We start from the raw sequence: 21,420 nt of genomic DNA, 5'->3' as shown, positions 1-21,420 counted from the left end.
AGCTACTCTGTGAACTCTTGGTGTTGTGTAAAAGCCATGATGGGGCTGAGAAGAGGGTCAAGAGGTTAGAAAGATGAGACAGAAACAATCAAAGCAGAGCTTGATTTCCTTTGCTGCCAGTAAGGCAGATCAGAGGCATGAAAAGGAGGCTGACTCAGTCATGGGCTTCACAAGCGCCCTCAGTGGCCCAAAAGCATTCTTGTGGGTCTCAGCTGATAAAGGCCTTGGCCAATTACACATAAATATAGCAGTTACACCATGCTAGGAACTCTCAGCTTCAAGGAAGATTCTCTGATAGATAAAAACCCTAACCTCTATATTCTGTTTTCAGTGGAATATTGGCAGGGAACAGAAAGGTCCCTCCTGGGGCTGTCTTTATAACACTGTTTGTTTAGTAACCACCCTCTGGAGAACTCCCATTGCTTTACAAACAGGATTCACCTTACAGCTGGACACTACCTCCCCACCACCAGTTTGTTGGGTAAATCTATGGTGGCTGAGCCTCTCCCCAGGAGCAAACTTATTACTGTGGAGTGACTTGTCTTAAAGAGACATACCCTAAATCAGAGCACATAGTTCAATTTAGTGGGAAAGAATCATTGGGAAGGTGAGAAGACCAAGACACTTTGGCAAGATTTTAGTCTGCCTGTTACTCTTTAAAAGAACATCACAAATATAATTCTATTTAGCTGCAATATCATTAGAAGGTGAAAACAAGGGTAAATGTCCATTTTCAAAAAGCAAAGAAATCTCCTACAGACCTAAGAACTTTTAACCTTGATGACCAAAGAGTACAGATTGAGTATCTCTTATCTGAAATGCTTGGGACCAGAAGAGTTGCAGACTTCATGGATTTTTGGATTTTGTAATATTTGCATCCCTAATCTGAAAATCTGAAATGCTCCAAAATTTTTTATGCATGATGTTGGCACTCAAGTTTTGTGTTTGGGGATTAGGGAGGCTCAATCTGTATACATGTAGTTGAATTATCACTTGTCTTTAGAGAAAAATCTCTTAAAAAAACTATTTTAAAAAAAGACACATGATCAGTTTAAAGATCTACCCAACACACATTACACACATATATGTACAAAACCTTATTACAGACTACAGCTTTGCTAGCAATGTCCAATGCAGAATAGAATTAGTTTAAACAATTCAGAAAAAAAATCCCTAATTGTGTATTACTAGCCAGTCTGGACTTCAGGCTTTATTTCTTAGTAGTTTTGGGGAGTGTGTGTGTGTGTGAGCATGCACGTGTGTTTGAGTGTGTGTGTGCATGCACAGGCATGCCCACATGTGTGTGTATGTTTACATTTGTTTTGGTTTTGGTCTGAATCATCTAGGCATTCATTTCTGGTTTCCATTTTAATTTTCCAAGAAAACAGCTTGGCTTAGGAGGAATGGATGATGGTTACATCTCTCCCTCAATACTGGCTCCACCTCTTCTTCTTACAAACATATTCATATCTGCTATTAAATAAAAAGAAGCTTCCCTACCATGCTCATAAGCTGAGTCTCCATCTCTCTCCTTCCTATCATTGCTGAATTTCTTACACACCCACTGTTTCCACTTTGTCACTCACTCCCTAATTTCCTGCAATTTGGCTTCTACTTTCCCCAACTTGCTGAAATTATTATATGTCCAGATTGTTAAATATCATGGTTTTCTTTGCAACCTTCATTCCTGTTGATATTCCTAAAATGTCTGAACCTGCTGACATCATCTTTCTGGAAACTCTCCTCTTGGCTTCCAAAAGTCCTTGGTTCTGCTCCTGTATCCCCCCGCCAACCACTCCATTCCCTTTACAACTCTTCCACCTATTCTAATTCCCTCAACACAAAATGTTTCCCAAGGAAATGTCCTTGACCTGCTTTTCTTTTCTCCTACACATTCATCCTCTCCCACAGTTTCAACAATATCATTATGAAGGTAACTTGCGAACCTTTATTTCTAGTTCTGACCTACTTCTGTGTGTGTGTGTGTGTGTTTTAAATGATTGGTAAGAGGGGATGGGCTTGTGGCTCAGTGGTAGAATGCTTACCTCGCATGTGTGAGGCACTGGGTTCAATTCTCAGCACTGCGTATAAATAAGTAAATAAAATAAGGGTCCAACAACAACTAAAAAAATATATTTTAAACAAATGATGGGGGGGCTGGGGTTATAGTTCAGAGGCAGAGCTGCTTGCCTCGCATGTGTGAGGCCCTGGGTTTGATCCTCAGCACCACATAAAAATAAAGATATTGTGTCCATCTACAACTAAAAATTTTTAAAAAAATTTTTTTAAATGATTGGGAGCTGGGATTATGGCTCAGCAGTAGAGCACTCACGTAGCACGGGCAAGGCCCTGCATCAGAGCCTCAGCACCACATAAAAATAAATAAATTAAATATATTATATCCAACTACAACTAAAAAATTTTAAAAATTTAACAAAATGATTGGAAAGCACCCTACCACTGAGCTCTCTCCCCAGCCCCTGATCTGCTTTTTAAAACAGCCTGTTAGAAAATTTCCTCTAGATGTTCTTCAAGTACCTTAAACTCAATAGATCAGAAACCAAAGCAATTATTTTTCTCAAAGTCACAGATCTTCCTCTTTTGGTTTTTGGTGTATGTGTTAATGGCACCATTATACTCCCAGTCTCTCAGACTCAACCCTTTGGCAGAGTCATTTTTCCTTCTTCACTTCTTTAAGTCACCTAGGGAAGAACCCTAGATTTTGCCTAAATGTTTTTAATCCATCCTCCTTTGTCATTTTCTCCATCCTGTCACCTAGGCTCCTCTGGTCTGCCTACTTCCCATCTTTCTCTAGTCAAATCCATCCTTTACATAACATCCAAAATGAGTTTTGCCAAGGCAAAAGTTACAGTCATACCACTGCCTTATTTCAAAACCTCCAACATCTTCCTATTAAATCAAATATAAAATCCTCCCCCTTGACATTCAAACTTCTACATGGAACTTCTCCAAACTACCTTTCTGTCTTCAATCCAACAACTCTTCCATGAACTCTGGCTGGTGGGCTACCCTGACCCCCACACATCCTAAGCTTCCTTCACTTTATTCCTGCTATCCCATTTTGGTAGAAAGGCTGTCCCCCTCCTCCACCTTCACCAACCAACCTTCCTTTAAGGTCTACTTCAAATGTCACAATGCCTAGACCACTCCTTAATTCTCCCTATTACCCCATCCCTCCTTTCAATCCCCCTAAAAGTTTATCTCTTATGTCACTTATCTAACCAAGCTTGTACCTAGTCATTTACCTATTTGTCCTAATACCCCCCCCCCAAAGATTGCACATAGTTTGAGAACAAGGGCCACCTGTTTCTTCTTTCTATGGCAGGCAATGTCTAAGTACTCTATTTATGTTGGAGAAGTGAAGGTGTTGGAGAAGTTCATCACTATGGCCCTAGCACCCGGCAATAAAGCAGGTACAAAGTAACAAAACAATTTTTTTTGAATAAATAAAATTAAAAGAATCTTAAGGTTGGTGCCTCAAAGGCTCCCATCAACCCCACTCCCAGGCCCTGCATCCACACCCACGATCCGGGTCTCCCTGAAGCTGCCCATGCGTCCCCCAGCCGCCTGCACTGCTTGCTCATTCTGCTGGGCCAAGTGAAGCAGGGCGTCTTCAATAGTTTCTGTGGCAACAGCCCCAAACTGAAAGTCACCGAGGGAGGTCAATCTTGGCCTCATAGGTCCGTCCATATTCAGAAGCCTTTGGGGGCCCTGGGACAGTTCACTGGATCCATAAATTCTCCCCCTTAGCTTCTCTCAGAAGCCTTCAGCCACACCCTGAGTTCCTCGTCCCCTTCCAATGTGTCTGTCCCCGCCTCAAGTCTGAGGAAAACCCAATTCCCACCACAGCCTCGAGCTCTCCACAGTTTTTCCCCGCTCCAACGGCCGGCCGCGGGACCCTCAGCCAATCAGAAAGCACAGCCCCTTCCCGCCATTCCGGGCCTTCGCCCTAAGGCCCAAAGCCTCGGCTCTCCCCGGGAAAGTGAATAAGGACTACAACTCCCAGCGTTCCTGGCGGTGGGCAAGGACTACTTTCCCAGCGAGCCCCGCATCCCGGCACTGCGAAGGGCGGAGCGGCAACATGGCGGCGCCGGGTGCTGGTGACCCTGTCGATGCCAAGAACGGAAAGGCTCCTTTTGCTCAGCGCATTGACCCGACCCGGGAAAAACTGACTCCCGCGCAACTGCAGTTCATGCAGCAGGTGCAGCTTGCCCAGTGGCAGAAAACGCTGCCACAGCGGCGGACCCGGAACATCGTGACCGGCCTGGGCATCGGGGCCGTGGTGTTAGCTATTTGTATCCGTCCTGATAAGGGCAGGGGAACAGAAGCGTGTGGGAGGACTGAACCAAGCATTTAATGTTTGGGTGAAATAGGGTTAATACCAGCTGTTCTATTTTTAAGGTTCTCTTTTAATGTGATTTGGGAATGATGAGGGAGTTGTTGAGGTCAGGGTTCAAAAAGAGCAGTGTGAGATTCTGGAATCACTGATTTGGGAGAATAAAGGGTGATAGGAGAAGGGAAAATCTATATTCCAAGTAATTTCCTGAACCCACCTCTCTAGATGGATACACCTTCTACTCAGTGTCCCAGGAGCGTTTCCTTGATGAGCTGGAAGACGAGGCTAAAGCTGCCAGAGCCCGAGCTCTTGCGAGGGCATCAGGACCCTGAATGGACGGACGGGCGTTATCTATCTTCAATCTGGTGGAGCCCCTTCACAAGATGGATGATACCCCATGATCCTGTAGAAATTGCCTGCTCACAGCCTCACTGGCCTACTTACTGACTTTGGATCATGATTGAACCCAAGAGACTATGCATTTGGCCACTCTCAATGGAATCTTGTCTGTTTCCTATGCACTGTGTACAGTAACTCCTTTTTGTTTTTTTCCTTGCTTGAGCATATGCAACATTGGCTTTTCTCAAACTTTCTTTGTGGTTTAGCCTCCTTCACTTTCCAGAGGCCCAATCGTTTGGGGTGGGGGTGGCACTTCTGTGCAGTGTTAGAACCTAAAGTGGAAAAGGTAAGGTCAAGTTAAGAATAATAAACTGAGTCATTTCTCCTGGAGCTATGCTGGGGTGGGGGGCTGAGAGATGCATGGTACTTAATGCTGGAAAGCTCCATGGGCAGCAGTTACCACAGTGGCATTGCCTCAGGGAGCTGTAAATGTTTAACTAGAATCACTTTTTCTGTGAGATCTTTCCGCCTGATTTAAGGGAGAGATCATTGGGCTGTTTGAGACTGAACCAGGTCTTAGAGGAAGGAAGGTCACTCTTCTGCCCTATACCCTCAAGAACAAACTTACTCAAACTCAAACTTTACTGCCTTTTCTTATCCTTAGGTAAATGGATGAAGGATGTGAGACAAAAACAAAAAACAAGCCTTGTCTTTTAACTTTCACTGGTACTGGCCTTTACAGGCTTAGGGTGGGATCTGAAGGGGATGTTAGCTTAGTCTAGTGGATCACTGACCTTGCAATTTCCTCATGACCTCTGTGGCAGGAAGCCTGCTCGGCAGCTTCCACCCTGCCTCCTATTGTGAAAGAGAGTCCCTTTAAATCCTCCCCTGACTCAGTGCACAAGATTTTGCCCCCAGTTCTAAAACATAACAGAGATTCGGTCCTTATTTCCAGCATTTTTTATTGGCTGCCACTAATTCTGATATGAGCACACCGCCTACACTCTTCCATCTGGGAGTGAGCCCTCTAGAAGCATCCGAGCTTGTGTGGGATTGCTTAGTGGTTGGCCTTTGGCTGGGGAGGGGTTGGAAATGAAGATGGTAGCTGTAGAACTGACACCTCCACAAAGCAAACAGTTGCCATGTTTGACTCATAAAAAACAACTGCATTCTCCGTGCCACCCTGGCTGTTTGCCCCTCAGTACTGGAGTCTTTCTTGCCGAGTTGAGTTGGTCAGAAAAGCATCAGGTTCAGAGAGCACAAGCACCATGTTGGGCCATGGTGTGGGGGGAGACAAATGGCTTCTGTTCTGAATTCACTGGAAGGAAAAAAAAAAGCACTGAAGAAAACTTGAAGGTGAGAAGAAGGCAAAAGTGCTGCCAATTACCATTCCCTGGGCTCTCCCTCCCTTGGGCCCACCCTCACCATCCTGCTAACTTCCCCGGCGAATGTCACCCCTTTGCTTGCCCGCTGCTCCTGAGAGCCGGTGCTGCTGCCACTTAGGGAGTTCCTTCGCATGATGCCTGGGAGCAGGATGGGGGAGAGAGAGCACTAAGTGAGGGAAGGGCCAGTGAGAAGAGGGAAGCTAGTCCCCTCAAGAGGCAGACCCCAGGGCCTACAAGAAAACTGAATTGATAAGGAAGGGGTCTTGGGAAAGATGGAAACTGTGCAGCTGCAGTCTCACCAGGGCCTGGGGGCTCTGAGCGCTGCAGACTGTTGCGGCGCGAGGTAGGGAAACTGCCCTTGGAAAGGCGACGCTGGCGACTGGACAGCATAGCTGCGGGGGCCACAATACCAGGTGGGGGCTGCTTCCCAAGTCGGCTGTACAAGTCCTCAATTTCCTTTTTCTGTAGTGTCTGTAATGTTTCCACCTCTGACAAGTGCCTGAGGATGTACCAAGGGCATGAGAGAGCTCTCCCATGTTGTTCCTCCAAGTTCACCTGTTGCTCCACCATCCTCCCCAGACTCACTTCTGCCGAAGATTCTGCAGCTCAGCCCAGAATTCCTCATCTTCCCCACTGCTTTCTGACTCCTCACTGCTTAGACACAGGCTGCTGTAGGAGTAGTTCATCCACACTGGGCTGGGATGGATCAGGGGTGGGGGGCTGCCCCCAACTCGGGGTTCCTTCCCATCATCCCCTTCCTCCTCAACTCCATCCCCCAGACCCTCAGTTGCCCTGTCACTCTCAGCCAGAGCCTCCCTGGTCTCTGGCCCACTTCCAGCACCATCCTCTGTGTCTGAACTCTCTGAGGTCAGCTGAGGAGTTGGAAGCTTTACAGAACTGGAGAGAGTTGGGGATGTTGGTTGCAAGGAAAGAGGTTCCGTTGGTTCCTTAGATGAAGTCACATGGAAACGCCCAACAAGCTGTGGCTTTCCCTCTGCAGGAAGACAAGGAGAGAATGAAGAGAGAGAAATCTGGTAGGATATAAAGCAGATTGGGAATAATGGGCAGGCAGAGGCCTCACCTTCAGAGATGGGTGCCAGTCTGGCTTCACCCAGGAGTGGCCAAGCAGGATTTGGGGAGGCCTACAAAGTGTGGGTTCATGAGGAGGGAAATGATCCAGAATGGAGACCCCCTAATCATCCCTCTTGATTTCCTACTTACCTCACTCTCCATCTCGGCTGCTTGAGGTGAAAGGCTCTCCTGGTCACAAGGAACAAGGGCAGTGGACAGGCTAGGCAGTGGATCAGGAGGGGCTGGAGGAGACTGGGAAAGGAGCCCCGGGGAGGGGGACAGCAGGGACTGGGCCACAGTCATCACAGCCAGAGAGAAGGCACTAGCCAGAGAGAGGAGAGGGGCTGCTGTAGTGGAGGGGAGGGGAGAAGGGGAGGGGCAGAGAGGAAAAGAAGGAGGATTAAGAGTGAGCTGGGAACAACTAGGAGAGAATGGGGGTGGAGAACTGGTAGGGAGAGAACTCAGAGGAAATGGAGAGGATGGAATTGGAAACTGGGATGCACTGGAGGAGAATGGAAGTGGAGAGCTGGGGGGGTGTAGAGTGGGATTTGAGGAGACCTGGGAGAGTGGGAAAGGGCTAGGATGACACAGGGGGGAAATGATGGGAAAAATGGGACTTGGAAGGATGGGGGTTCCAGGGGAAAATGGGTTTCCAGGAGACAAGGGTGTTCCAGGAGAAAAGGGTGTTCCAGGAGAAGTGGAGAAGGTTGCCCAGCTTCTCTGTTCTGGGAAGGTGCTGCACTGGGGCTCTGCTGGGTGGGGAGAAGTAAGTGTTGAGATTCTAGTCCCCCATGCCCTATGTCCTTCCCAGAAGCAACCCTAAGAGTGGGATACACAGTACATACCAATGGATGGGTCTGGGAAGGGGCCTGAGAGGGCAGGCAGTGGTGGTGGCTCCTCCTAAGGGGAAAAAAAGGTGTGGTGGCACAGTCACAGTGGGGAAAGCTGAGTCTTAGATGGAAGGTTTCAGACTGGGATTTTTAAGCAAGGATCCATGAGCCTCTAGAGTCCAGACATGAGTTTCAAGGGATTCAAAAGTATGTGCTGAAATATTTAGGGGTAAAGGGGCATGAGGTCTGTAACTTACTTTCAAGTGGCTCAGAAGAAAATTATGTATATTTATATGTACGTACACATACATACAAACAGGGAGGGGAGAGAGGAAGAAAGAATGATAATGCTGATGTCATGAAACAAAAAATTGGCAAATTGCAAATTCTCTGAGTAATTCTTGCAACTTTGAAAGTCTGAAATTATTTCAAAATAATGAGCTAAAAGAAAAGTATGCATTCAACACTTTTTTTTTTTTTAACGAGTCCATGGCTTTCATCATATTCTCAAATGGGGTAAGAGCCACTGTTTCAAGGTCCCAGAGGTAAAGAGAAGTTAATCCAAGGGGACTGTGGAGGAAAGAGTAGTGAGCTCTGGCAGAAAATCCATTCTTCCTGGAGATGTCCAGAAGGGCCTGACCTGGGGGCTTAGTGCATCTTCAGCAGACTCAGAGGGGCCATTATCTCTCTTCAACAGGGTCTCTACTCGCTGGATAATCTCCCGAATCCGGCTCAGGAATCCATCTCTCTCCGAAGGCAAAATGAACTCATTATACACCTAACAAGGGTTAATAGGATAGGAAGGATACTCAGTTATCTCACTCATCCCTGGCCCTTGCTCTTGCTCTTTAAAAACCAACCATTCGCAGTGCCATTTCTGCCAACCACCAACCTAAAACAAGTATTTACCAATATCTATTATGTGACAGACTAACACTCAAAGGATGCATGTACTGTATATACAAGATGCCTTACATATATTATCACATTTAACACCAATAACTTTCTGAGGTCTGTATTAACTTCCTCAGTTAAGAGTAAAGATAACCAGTGCTCAAACAGGTTGAATTCAGGCTGTCATAGGATTTGAACCCAGGTCTACTAACTAGAATCTGAGTTCTTTCTTCTGTTGCCTGGCATGCTTTTGGACATAACTCCTGCCCGCTTAGGATTTATAAACTATACCACACAGGCTTACATACACACACATGACAAAGTGAAATAGGAAATAAGGCAATAGACAGTAAATATCACATTCAACTCCACACATATTTAGTACCTACTACATGACATGCATTGTACTAGGTACCATGTAATACATGGAAACATGAAGCAAGGTCCTAATCGTGAGCCCAAAATCTAGTGGAGGGGACAAACAAACACAAAGGCTACTGCAAGTTAGCCTCATTGGTAAGGTGCTCATAGGTAAGCTGCTTATGAGCCTTTCTTAGATAAGGACAGATAGAAATACTACCCTGCGGCTAAGGAGAGCTGTTTCATGGATGTTCCACAACAAAGTGAACATACCAAACATTACTGAACTGTACACTTAAAAATGGTTAAAATTGTAAATTTTATGTTGTATTTTTTTACCACAATAAAAAGATGCTAGGGCTGGGGCTGGGGCTCAGTGGTAGAGCCCTTGTCTAACATGTGTGAGGCATTGGGTTCAATTCTCAGCACCACATATAAATAAATAAAGTCCACTGACAACTAAAAAAAATATTTTTTTTTTAAAAATGCCAAAAGTCTGTTATTTATCACCCTCCTCCAAATGTTATTCCCATGAGGGGACAGGTCACACAACCCTGGGAATGGGAGAACCTGGGACAACTTTACGGAGTAAGTCTTTGGAGCTGAACCTTACTTTGTTGGAGTAAGAAAAGCAACCATTTTTTGAGCACCTACCATAAGTGGCCACTTCTCGTGCATTATACCATATCATATCAGAACATCTTTGCAAAATGAATATTACAACCTGATAAGCAAATGAGATTCAGAGAGGTAAAGAAACTTGCCCAAGGGACTGGTGATGTTAACTCAGTGGTAGAGCACTTGCCTAGCATGCACGAGGTCCTAGGTTAGAGAGAGAGAGAGGGAGAGGGAGAGAAAGAGAAAAAAAAAAAAAACTTGCCCAAGTTCACCAAATTTCAACAGAGCTGAAATTTACACTGAAGTATTTACACAAAAGCCCACCCTTTGCCAGGCATGGAGGCACACACCTGTAATACCAGCAACTCAGGAGGCTGAGGCAGAAAAATTGCAAATTTGAGGCTAGTCTAGGCAACTTGGTGAGTCCTTGTCTCAAAATAAAAAATAAAAAGACTAGGGTGTAGCTCAGTGGTAGAATACCCTGGGTTCAATCCCCAGTGCCCAGGGTGGGAACTTGGAGGGAACAGGGGGAAAAGCCCACCCTTTCATCTGTTCCGCAGTTTAGGCAGAGAACAGTAAAACAGCTTTGAGGCATAAGCATGGCACATTCTTCAAATAGTGAGGACTCAAGCATAGCTGAGCAAGCTGTAGATGTTAAAGGCCATGCTTTGTCATTTGGACCTTACTCTACAACCAAAGCAGCCACTAAAGATTTTGGGGTGAAAAGCAACAAGATCAGATCCAAGTCTCAGGAGAATTGGTAAGAAGAAAATAGAGGGGGATTGACCTTGAGTTCAGGGGCAAGGTCACTTTAGTTGCATGTGGTCTGAGTGGGCATGAGAGCCTAGTAGAGAAGGCTGTAACAGTGACAGATACCTGAGCAGATGGAGCAGAGGCAAGAAGGCACCCAGCTTCTTTAGAGGACCACTCAAAAACCAGTGTGGTTTGCTGTGCATAGTGGTACATGCCTGTAATCCCAGTTACTCAAAAGACTGAGGCAAAAAGAATGCAAGTTTGAGGCCAGCCTGGGCAACTTAGCAAGACCCTGTCTCAAAATTTCAAAAAAGGGCTGGGGGTATAGCTCAGTGGTACAGAGTCCCTGGATTTACCCTGGTAGTACAGAAAAAGAAAAAGAAATCAGTAGTGGCTGGAGGGAAGACTCTAGAAGGGTTAAGTGGCCTGATGGAAGAAGACAGACTTGTGTACAGGGTGACATTTTTCTTTGTCCTAGACACAGGTGAATGACATGATGAAGATGATTTATAGTTTCTGAAGCCTGACATTTCTCTTAATGCCTTCACTGCAACATCCCAGAAGCTTGTGTCTACCTACTCTATTCTATTGAAAATAGTCTCCCACAAAGACCTTCTCCTAAAAAAAGCTAGTGTGGTCTTGCCTCAGCCTTCACCCTACATCACTAGAAACTCTCCTCACTCAGTTTTTACTAACATCTTCCTACCTCTTTGGCTCCATCTCTATGCCCTTTAATAACTTAGTTTCACCCTTCTAGAACAGGTGGTATCCACTGAGATGCACTCAAGTCCTATATGTCTCTGACTTTGCAGGCCCATCTCTCTTCAATCTCAACTTTGTACTGATGACTTCTAAACCCACCTCTCATTCCAAAGCATACCTGTCCCCAGGAGAAAGTCCAACCCATATTCTGTTGCTATGGAGGATCTTGTCTTGGCTGTCACTCAAGCTCAATATAGCCCCTTAAAAGCCTGCTTTTAACTCTCTCTCTCTCTCTCTCTCTCTCTTTCTCTCTGGGTGGCCTGCTCCTCTTAGTTCTGCCAAGCTACAAGTCGTCCTTGACATCACCCCTCCCTAACTCTCTATCATATCAACTCAGCAAATATTTATTGGGCATCTATTACCTTCACTGTACTATATCAACAGGTTACTAATTTCCTGAAACAACCCTCAGATTTACCCCTTCTTTTCCTATCTCTATAATCCACCTTCTTCTTCATCCACATCTAGCTTTTCTTTTCTTTTCTTTTGCACTGGGGGTTGAACCCAGGAGCTTTCTATTGCTGAGCCATGACCCCGACCCTTTTTATTTTTTGAGACAAGGACTCACTAAATTGCTGAGGCTGACCTGAAATTTGCAATCCTCTTGCCTCAGCCTCCTGAGTCACTGGGATTTAGGCATGTGCCACCACACCCAGCCACATCTGGCTTCTTGTGTTTACCTTCTAGCTGGATTCTCTACCTGTAGTCCCCTCCCATATTCTATGGCAGAATGGTCTTCATTCTTCAAAACCTTCTCTTACTGTATTACACCCTGCCTAACTCTTATGACCATCTATAATCTGTGCCCACTCCAAACCCACCTCTACATCCCACAATTTTCTTATAGCATTTACTTCCAGTGACAGTAGTTGCCTCATGATGTCCTCACAGTCCCATACTCCAAGTGACTCCCTACTTGGAATGCCTTTGCTTATGCTGCACCTCCAGCTAGGCATACCCTCCTTTCCTTTCTTATTTATCTTTCAAGACCTTGGGTAAGCCCCACTTGTTCCACTGCTGCCCACCCATGCTTTTCTTACAGCCACAGTATCACGTCTAGCATGCAGTTCACATGCAGCACTTGTGTACACCCAGTCCCAAATAGCTCCAGCTGAGGAGCCAATCCTGACCAGATAAACAGAAATCTTCCCCCAAACAAATGCTGAGATGTCTTCAGAGTCACTGTGCTCAATGCTAAGCAGGGTTTTATATTCATTCCCCTTGCTGTGGGATCAGGCGTTTCAGCACCAATACACATCAGGAGGGAGACTCTTTTTTTCCCAGATGCATACACTCTGTCCTTATCTCTCTCACCCCCCTCACCATGGCAGCTGCAATTTCTTCTGGGCTGTCCCCATCCAGATCAAATCGGAAAGTCACCATCTTGCTGTTGTGAGTCTGTAGCTGGCACTCGACCACTCTGTCATTCTGGTCTGAGACCTTCAGAGTCAAAGTCAGGAGAGGGACGTGGTCAGTGCCTCTGTCTTCATCATGTGTTCCTACTCTACTCCAGCCAAATGACAGTGCCAGACTGGACTTGGAGAGAAGTAGACTCTACCCCCAAAGTCTAGTATTAGAAACTAGACTAGTTGCTTCATGGCTAGTCCTTTACATTATTCTGCTTTCTTGGCTGACCTTCCCCATCCACTGAAAGTGCCCTCCTAGCCCTGTAGGTCATTCTCCATGTTCTTTCTTACACTAGTGACCCTTAGCCGGGATCGGGGTCTACGCCGGAGATTCTTCCCTGGAGGTCTCCTCATCTGTCCCATCCCTTCTCCTATGTCGCTGAGGCCTGATGCTGCATCTGAGGCATAGCTAGAAAAGGGAAGGGAGATGGAAGAGTCTGTGTAGACAACGGGACCCCAGAGTTCCAAATATCTCATCCTGGCACCCCAACTCATTCCAAAACATACCTGTCCCCAGGAGAAAACTCACTGCCAGGGCCAGAACGTGGAATGGACAAGGCAAAAGCCTGAAATAGGATAAGGGTTCATGAAGTCAGGGGAAGATAACTATTGAGATCCAGAGAGACCACAGCAAGGATGTTGGGAGGATAGTAGGGATAGGGAATTGGGGAAGGTAAGGACAAAAGTAGTGAATTTCCAGGACATGGGGACAGGTTAGGGGGTTGGGCTTTCAAGGAGAGAGATAGATCATAGACTTGGAATGGCTGGGAGCCCCCATGTAATCCCTTCTCACCGAGGGTAGGCAGAGATGGGACTCATCGGGGCTGGATGGCACCCCCCCAGGGGGCTGAAGGGCAGGGTCTGAGGCATCCAGGAAGCCAGAGGAGCTGAGGTAGCCATCAGTCTCACAATCCGCTAGTGAGGGAGGGAGGGAGGGAGGGAATCAAAAAAATAAAGGGAAGTAGTGGCAGAGAAGAGGCCCTGTCTGAGCACAGGGGTCTAGTGCAAAAAGGGAGCTGTGGAGAGTTCTTTCCCAGAGGGAGCTTCATGGCTGGGGTGGAAGGCAGGATGAGTGACAGTGCTTCTGGGTTGGACTTGTAGGTGGGGTGCAGAGAGCCAGAGTTGACCTAGGTCCACCATCAGACATGACTTACAAGTGGTAGATGAGTAGCTGGCATGGCGGAAGAGGAAAGACTGGTGCTGGTCTGCCTCTGGCTCCTCAGGTTCTAGGGGGAAGGTAACTGAGGGACCAGGAGCCATGGGAACAGTTGCTGGCAGAGGTCCTGGCTCTGGTGGGAGGGCTTCCAACTCCCTAGCTTTTCGAAGCTTCTCACGCTTTCGCTGGATGGCAGCAACCCGTTCACGTACCGCACGGGCCACTGGCTGGTAATCAGCTTCACAAACCAACCCCAGGGCTACCTGGAATTGGAAGAATGAGGAAGACAGTGTGGGATCCCCCTCAAAGATCCAGTGGGACATCTTGAGGATAAGGGAGGAAGAGAACCATTTATTGATTAGTCACTATGTCCATTAATTGGCAACTCCTTAACATTGTCATCATTAAGTCCTTCCAATAACATTGTGAGATAGGTCTTATCAGCCCATTTTAGAGAAAAAAAAAATTCAGTCAGTGACCAGTTCATGTAAGTCAGTGGCTCTTAATAGGGAGAGAGCTTGACAAAATCTAGAGTCTTTTTTTTTTTTTTTTGTACTGAGGATTGAACCCAGGAGCACTTTGCCACTGAGCCACACCCCCAGCCCTTTTTACTTTTCATTTTGAGATCGGGTCTTGCTAAATTGCTGAGGCTGGCCTCAAACTTATGATCTCCTAGCCTTAACCTATCCAATCATTGGGATTATAGGCATGTGCCACAATGCCCAGCTGCAAAACATTTTTAATCATCACAACTACAGTGTAGATGCTACTGCACTTAGTAAGTAGAAGCCAGGGATTCTTTCAACATCCTACAATGCACAGAACAACAGAAAAATGTCAGTAATGCCAAAGTCAAGAATCCCTTGTACATACTCAAGTAGGGTTTGATGTCAGATCATATTGGGCTGTGCTGTGAAGAGCTGCTGTTATGCCACATTCAAACTGTCTCAGGTTCTTCACCCACCTTCAATGATCCTCACCTTAGCAACTGCCATTTCTCTATTGAATATCCCATCCTCTCTCCCTTTCCCCTACTCAGGCCTTCCTAAATCTCTCCCATGTTTCTGCCCTGGCATCTTCAACCTCCATTTATTCACACACACCCTCTTCCACCAGCATCTATTCATCCCTCTTCTTTCCTCCTCATTAATATCAACTGTGAAATTTGTTGGGTGAGTAGAGGTGGTAAATACAGGTGATCTGACTGCAAATTTAAACTACTTGAGTTTAAATCCAGATTTGCCACTTACTTGGCCTCTTGGACAAGATATTCAACCTCTTTAAACTTCCGTTTCCTCATCAATAAGTTAGGATAAAATTACTCTTCCTGCAGGATTGGTAGCAATGATCAAATGCATTTTAAAGTTCTTTAAACCATGTAGGAATGTAGGCTACCACATGCCAAACACTGTCATGGATGGGGGCGGGGGGAAACAGTCTCTGTCCTCAAGGAGTTGATAATCTAATGGAGGAGAAAGACCAGAATGTATCCATACAACTAGACCCACGGCTTGAGGGCTACTCAAGGATGCCCTGCCATGGAAAGAAGCTTTTAATTTTGATTCTAGAGGGGAAGCCTTAGTGAAACCGAGGGTTCTGCGTATAGAGAAAGAAGGAGGGTGGAAAAGAAGAAGAAGAAGAAGAAAAGCATGGGGGAGGGGAAGGGTGGAAAGGAAAAACAGGTAAAGGGCATTCCAAGATAAACACATCTGCAGGAGCTAAAGCAGGGGAATTAGAGGATCCAGGCTTTTTCTGGAAAGAAACACTGAATGTGTTTGCAAGTTCATTAGGACAGGAGAGGCAGGGAGACACCTGTAGGAGATGCCACAAAAGTGGGGAGAGACCACCTCCTTCCGCTTCAGGGTCCCTCTGGTCAATGCCAACCCGCCCTTTACACGCTCAGCCACAGCACAGTCTGATCTCCGCTCACCATCTCCTGTGCCACCTCCTCTGCCGCGTCCCGGCCCAACTGGAAAAGGAACTCAATGGCCTGGTTGTCCCGCGGGCGCCCCCCGCGTCGCGCGCCCTCCATACGCAACCAGAGCTTGAGCCCGGGTTTCTCGCCGTCGTCCTCCTCCGCCAGCTCCACGTGCACACCGCGCTCCTCACGGAAGAAGGCGTGGGCCAGGAGATCCTGGATGGTGAACCTGTGAGTGGTTCGGCGGTGAGCGGAGCCGGACAGTGTTTGCACCTCTTTCCCACCCAGCTGTGCCCGGTACCCCACCTCTCATTCTTATCAGTACGAATGCAGCCTTCAATGATCTCCTTCACCTCGGGCATCTTCACTTTGTAGAAGCTGTTTGGTTTTGTACCCTAGGAGAAGGGGTTGTTTGACGTCTCTGGTCCTTCACACCTCAGCTTTCTGCTAGACACCCCCCAACACACACCCCGCTCCAGTGCAGGCAGCAGTGCAGGCATTCACCAAAGCTTGGCAACTACTACTTAAAGATTTTAATTCCAATCCTAGTCCTTAGGGCTGGGGGTGTAGCTCAGCAAATCAAGCACTAGACCCTGGGTTCAATCCCCAGCTCCAGGAAAAAAAATAAAAGTTCCTCCATTATTAACAGTGTGACCTTGAACAAGACTGACTGTTTTATTTGTAACATGCAGGATAGAACATTTGCCTCCCTCAACTTGCGGAGTAGCTAGAAAGACTGGATGAGAGAATGGATATGAAATCCTTTGTAAATTTCTAGATATATTATTAATATTATTAGCTTGCGGGGATTGGGGGAGGCATTGTACATTCAATATCCTTAAGTGTTTACTAAGGTATCTTTTTCTTTGGGAAGGGAAAGGGCATTGACCACGGGCTAGCTGGGGCAGGAAAATGAGAGGGGAATCTGGAATCCCTTCTCCCCTAGCCGCACCCCTCTCACCGAAGTGACCTTGCGGTAGATTTGCGCAGCATTTTGGCACTCTGAATAGGGATACTCTGAGGTAGCCATCTCCAGCATGCACATGCCAAACGCGTACACATCCACTGCCTCATCGTACTTTTCCTCGTACATCTCGGGGGCCATGAATTCCGGGGTCCCTGCAGGATCCACAACAAGGATCAGGCTGCCAAATCTTCCTTCTGACCTCATCCCTCCACATGGGCATATCATGGGCTAGGAAGTGCAGGGGCAAACCCAGGAGTTCTGAAATGCAAGTGACCAACCCTTGCCTATAATGTGTGTGGGAGGGATGCCATAGGTCTCCCCAATTCCCCGGTGGGTTCCTAATTCGTGTATCTCTAAAGCTCTGCTAGGGAAGGGAAGATCCCATTTCTTTTCTGACGTGGGGGAGATATTAATGGCAAGGACCCGCCTGGAAGGACGCACCAATGACGCTTTTGGCGAAGGAGGCGCGCTTGAGCGTGGCCAGGCCCAGGTCCCCGATTTTGACAGAGCCTGTAGGGCCTGTGATGAAGACGTTGTCACACTTGAGATCGCGGTGCAGTATAGGGGGGACCCGGGAGTGTAGAAAATGAAGCCCCCGGAGAATTTGGCGGCTCCAGCGCTGAAGGACTCTTGGTTTCATTTCGCGGAACCTTCTCAGGTACCTGGGAAAGGGTGCATAACCAGGGCCGTGGTGCAGGAAAAGTAAGCAGGGGAAGGGCTCCCACTGAGAAGTTCGCCTTCATCCCACCCTTGCCTCTGCACCTTCTACCAGCCTTTTTCTAGCTTAGCTCCACACTAGGTCCCTGGGAGAAACTAAGTTGGGTGTGGTAGATAGCCATGAGATTACAAAATGGGTCTGATGATAAATAGATAGGGCCACAGCCAAAGTGTTTGTGGGAAGGGATGACTAACTGTCCCAAGCATGGGGGAAAGCTTCACAGAGGAAAAACTTTTGTATCTTGCAGGAGAGGAAGTTCAAGTGTGAAAAGGGTAAGGGATGGAGACTTTCCAGGCAGAGAGGACACTGCCCTCAAAGGAAGGGACAAAGCAAGTGACAGGGGAGGGTGGGAGGAGTTCCTGAGAATTCTGGAAGTCTGGATCTTTGGCTGAAAGCAGAGGAGGCTGAATCCTAAGGATTTTGGAAATGGGTTAGCCAGTATGGACATTACCCCCAGGGACATGGGAAACCTAGGAAAGATCCTCCAGGTTGCAGGAAGTTAGGAAAGCTCAGAGGGAGGGCAGAGCCAAGTGAGGCCCTTTAGGATACTGCTGCAGGGAAGGATGGGGTGGGAAAAGCCCAGTGTGGAGATACTGAGGAGGAACTTGGAGACTGTACTGATGAAGGTGAGGATGTAGCAGAGAGTGAGATGTCTGGGAAGACACCTAAGATTTTGACTGGAGTCCTGGGTGGACATTGCTATTCATCCAGGCAGGAACATAGGTAGGTTGGATGGGAGACGGTGAGCCTGGTTTTGGACCTGGATGTAAAAAATTTGTGCAACCTGGGAAAGTTCAGGAAGCAGTGGGGAGACAGTGAGGAGATGTTCCACCCTTCCCCTCCCACCCCTGCCAGAGCTCACGTCTTGAGTGTGCCCGAGGTCATGAGTTCTGTGACCAGCACGATGCAAACCTGGCCCCTCAGCACCGATTTCCAGGAGTCATAAAAACGGACGATGTTGGGGTGCTGCAGCCCCTTGAGCATCTCCACCTCTTCGGAGAAGCGCTGCCGCTCAGCCCGAGACAGTTTCCGAGTCTGTGGAATAGCGAATGGGATCCCATTAGGCCCAGAGAAGGATGGGGCACCTAGAGTGGAGCAGGGGGAAAGGGTGATGGAGTCCATGGATGGGATCGGGATGATGGGATAGTTAGCCCAACGGACTGTAGACCCAAACTCCTTGTCAGTCCCTTAGGTTTGCTCCAAGAACACACCCATCCTAGGCCTGGGGCCGCCCCTTGGACCCCCTGCTGGACACAAGCGCCTTTATGCAGCCCGGTCCAGGAGCCCTGAGCTCAATAGCGCCTTTGTGGCCTCCCGGGCCTGCCGTGGGGTGGGAGGGGTGCCTCGGGGGCTGGCAGCAGGCGGACCTCAGGCAGGGAATTGGGGCCGTCAAGGGTTTGGCCCCAGATACTGGGAACTGCTAGATTCAGACAGAAGGCGGAGGTTGCAGAGGGACGTATAGAGAATGAAAAACTCCAAGACCAGGCACCAGGAGCCCTTCCCCACCACCACCATGGCTGCCCCGCCCCCCTCTCCTCTCCCTCCCGTACCCGGGTTTGGCCTCCTCTGTTGGCCTGGCCTAGAGCCTGGGGCGCGGCACTGGCAGGCGCAAGAGGTGAGCCCAGTGCCAGGGCCAAAGTGAAGGGAACCTTCCCCCAGGCTCTGTCCCCCAATCTGAATCTGAAGCTTCTGACCAGAGTCAACTGGGTTCTCCCCATGCATATGCAGAAGAGTAGCAATAGGAAGATAGTTCTGCCAACCAACATCTTCCTGAAGTCCAAGAGCTTAGAGCCTTTGGGTCTGGTAAGAAAGAACCCAGGTAGGCGGAGGGATGAGAAGCAGGACTAAAACTCAGGCCAAGGCTGGAGCTTCCTGTTCTCAGGCCTTCCCCACTACTCCAGAAGCAGCCTGGGAAAGAAACATTCTGTGGAAACTGCCCTAAATCCTTCTGGAGATGAAGAGGAGAGGACCCTGACCCAGCTCCTGATCTCTAGCATCCCAGTCTTTTGTTCAGCAGAGGAGAAGGGGGAGCAAAAGGCTCAGGGTCACAACGGAAAGTCTCAGGACTTACAGAGAAACGATGGGGAAAGATTGTGGGTATTCAGGGAAGGAAATTGGTAGGGTGTCCCCTCCCAGATCTGAACTGGCGCCCCCATCCTATTTCCCATCCTAATTTCCAACTGTCAGGGATTTGCAGAGAGATTTTAAAATGAGAATGTCCATGCCCCTTGGGGAGCTACTATATACTATCTGCCTATTTCTCCTGAGTCCAGCCAGTCAGCCAGATATCTCAGCAAGGGCAGGGATTTCTGGGCATTCAGCAGGAAAAATACATCCTTCCCTTAATGCCGTCTGCCCAGTCTCCCATCCTAATACCTCCAAAAGGTCCCATCCCTAGGTGCCACAGAGGGGGCACCCAGCCGCACCTGCAGCTCACACCAGGCCACCTCCACCGTGGTGTCAGTGTCTAGCCCTCGATACACTGTCTTGAAGGAGCCACGTCCAATCTCAATGTCAAACTTGAGGTATCGGCCGTCTGGGGATGTTGCCACAGCCTGGGTCTCTGTGTCCTCCTTTTCTTCTTGCTCCCGCTGTCGCTCCCTGGCTGCAGCATCTGAGACTCTCGGCGGCTCCCCAGACCGTGAGCCTCCTGCAGATCCCGTAAACTCGGGATGCACTGAATCCACAGTCTTCACAGGGGCTGCCCCGGTCCGCGTGCCCTCGGGGAGCTCTTTGAAGCAAGGTGGTGGGCTACTCGAGGGGCCCGGAGGAGCAAAGTCAGGAGGATCAGGAGGTTCCGGAACGGGTGTCGCTGGCTGGCACCAAGAGCTCAGCAGACCCAAGTCGACTGAGCTGCGGCGGGTGACACGGGAAGAGCGAGGCCGGGGCTCAGCCTTCCCGGAGAAGCGGCGTGCTCTGCGAGGAGGGGGCCCGATGCGGGGTGGCCCCGTAGTGGAGAGAGACGGCGGGGGCAGCAGAGCTAGGTCAGCCTCGGTCTGGGACATGGGGACCGCGTTCTCCGTGGTCCGAGGTGCCAGCATGGGGAAGGACCGGGCGCCGCTGACCAAGCCCGACGACCAAGGGGAGGCTGCCTGACAGGCTGACTAGCTGGGTGCGCAGCTATCCGGCTGAACTGTAGGGGCCCCAAGCCCGGGTTGCCTACTCGCGGCCCCGCCCCCGGCCCCGCCTAGCGCCCGGCCCCGCCTAGCGCCCGCCCCCGACCTTACCCCCCAAGGCAGTCCACTCCCAGCAGTGAACCGCACCGCGGCTCTGAACCCGCGGAGTATCCCTCCTAGCCTCAGCAGCTGCCAGTGCACCCCCTCTGCGTGCGGTCTCCGAGCACTAGCCTTCTACCTCAATATCTGGCAAGGGTGGAGTGTAAGGCGGCAGTGTGTTCTCCCGCACTGCGTGCGCAAACCTGTTTTGCGGGGGGGGGGGGGGGGGGGGGGGCTTGGAAGACACTGGAGCAAACAGAGAAAGGCTCCGGGCCCGACCCTAGTGTGTGGGGGGTGGTTGGGGGAGGCCACTACCCGCCTGCACACCCCAGATAAGGAAACACTGCTCGGTTCTAATCATCTGGAGTAGCCCCAGGCCGAACATAGAGGTCAGTGGAAAAGTATGGTTCTCCAACTCTGTTGTCCTTCTGGTATGCACAAGGATGGGTGTGAGCACCCAGGACAAGGCCCTCCTCTAAACCAAGGGCTTGATCACTCATCCACTCTACCCCACCTTGGCCGCAGCCTGGTCCTGGCCAGAGTGGCTGTTTTTGCTATGGGCTCCTTCCTCCTCCTTCTGTTTGCCAAAGTCTCCAATAAACCGAAGTCCACATCCGGTTTACCCCCCTTGGCTCCTCTTGGCCATAACCACCCCACCCAGACCAGATGAG

At 48.8% G+C, this 21,420-nt stretch overlaps 2 protein-coding genes across 4 annotated transcripts; one reads left to right on the top strand and one right to left on the bottom strand.

Annotated features, from left to right (window-relative positions):
* The first annotated feature begins 4,065 nt into the window (after positions 1–4,065).
* On the top strand, positions 4,066–4,949 carry LOC124094013 (cytochrome c oxidase assembly factor 3 homolog, mitochondrial). Its single transcript, XM_046446593.2, has 2 exons — positions 4,066–4,316; positions 4,583–4,949. The coding sequence occupies exons 1-2, from the start codon at positions 4,103–4,105 to the stop codon at positions 4,687–4,689; spliced, it is 321 nt and encodes a 106-aa protein (XP_046302549.1). The 5' UTR covers positions 4,066–4,102; the 3' UTR covers positions 4,690–4,949.
* A 692-nt stretch (positions 4,950–5,641) lies between these two features.
* Wnk4 (WNK lysine deficient protein kinase 4) lies at positions 5,642–20,684 on the bottom strand. Of its 3 annotated transcripts, none has more exons than XM_046446592.2 (19): positions 19,961–20,684; positions 18,397–18,569; positions 17,258–17,478; positions 16,811–16,968; positions 16,156–16,244; positions 15,862–16,078; positions 13,930–14,194; positions 13,569–13,690; positions 13,283–13,341; positions 13,067–13,184; positions 12,693–12,809; positions 8,623–8,760; positions 7,998–8,052; positions 7,303–7,904; positions 7,163–7,223; positions 6,667–7,075; positions 6,492–6,580; positions 6,122–6,219; positions 5,642–6,014 (listed from the first exon to the last, which is right to left on the bottom strand). In XM_046446592.2, the coding sequence occupies exons 1-19, from the start codon at positions 20,573–20,575 to the stop codon at positions 6,012–6,014; spliced, it is 3,609 nt and encodes a 1,202-aa protein (XP_046302548.1). In that variant the 5' UTR covers positions 20,576–20,684; the 3' UTR covers positions 5,642–6,011. The 3 variants fall into 3 exon arrangements, with proteins under 3 accessions (XP_046302548.1, XP_046302546.1, XP_046302547.1); XM_046446590.2 differs by having other exon boundaries at positions 6,381–6,580; positions 19,961–20,683; XM_046446591.2 differs by having other exon boundaries at positions 6,381–6,580; positions 7,303–7,901; positions 19,961–20,683.
* Between the last annotated feature and the right edge of the window lie 736 nt (positions 20,685–21,420).

The sequence above is a fragment of the Marmota monax genome, unplaced genomic scaffold (genome assembly GCF_021218885.2).
Source record: "Marmota monax isolate L192 unplaced genomic scaffold, Marmota_monax_Labrador192_F-V1.1 WCK01_AAM20220418_F8-fsc00346, whole genome shotgun sequence".
Taxonomy (NCBI): domain Eukaryota; kingdom Metazoa; phylum Chordata; class Mammalia; order Rodentia; family Sciuridae; genus Marmota; species Marmota monax.
This window is presented reverse-complemented; position numbering and strand designations above follow the sequence as displayed.

Excerpts from the sequence above, each read along its gene's own strand:
- LOC124094013 (XM_046446593.2), top strand. The coding sequence starts at position 4,103 with ATGGCGGCGCCGGGTGCTGGTGACCCTGTCGATGCCAAGAACGGAAAG. Across the intron at positions 4,317-4,582 it reads GGCCGTGGTGTTAGCTATTT|ATGGATACACCTTCTACTCA; the intron begins GTATCCGTCCTG and ends CCACCTCTCTAG.
- Wnk4 (XM_046446590.2), bottom strand. The coding sequence starts at position 20,575 with ATGCTGGCACCTCGGACCACGGAGAACGCGGTCCCCATGTCCCAGACC. Across the intron at positions 17,479-18,396 it reads ACCTCGGGCACACTCAAGAC|GTACCTGAGAAGGTTCCGCG; the intron begins GTGAGCTCTGGC and ends ACCCTTTCCCAG. Across the intron at positions 6,220-6,380 it reads CTCAGAGCCCCCAGGCCCTG|GCATCATGCGAAGGAACTCC; the intron begins GTGAGACTGCAG and ends TCCTGCTCCCAG.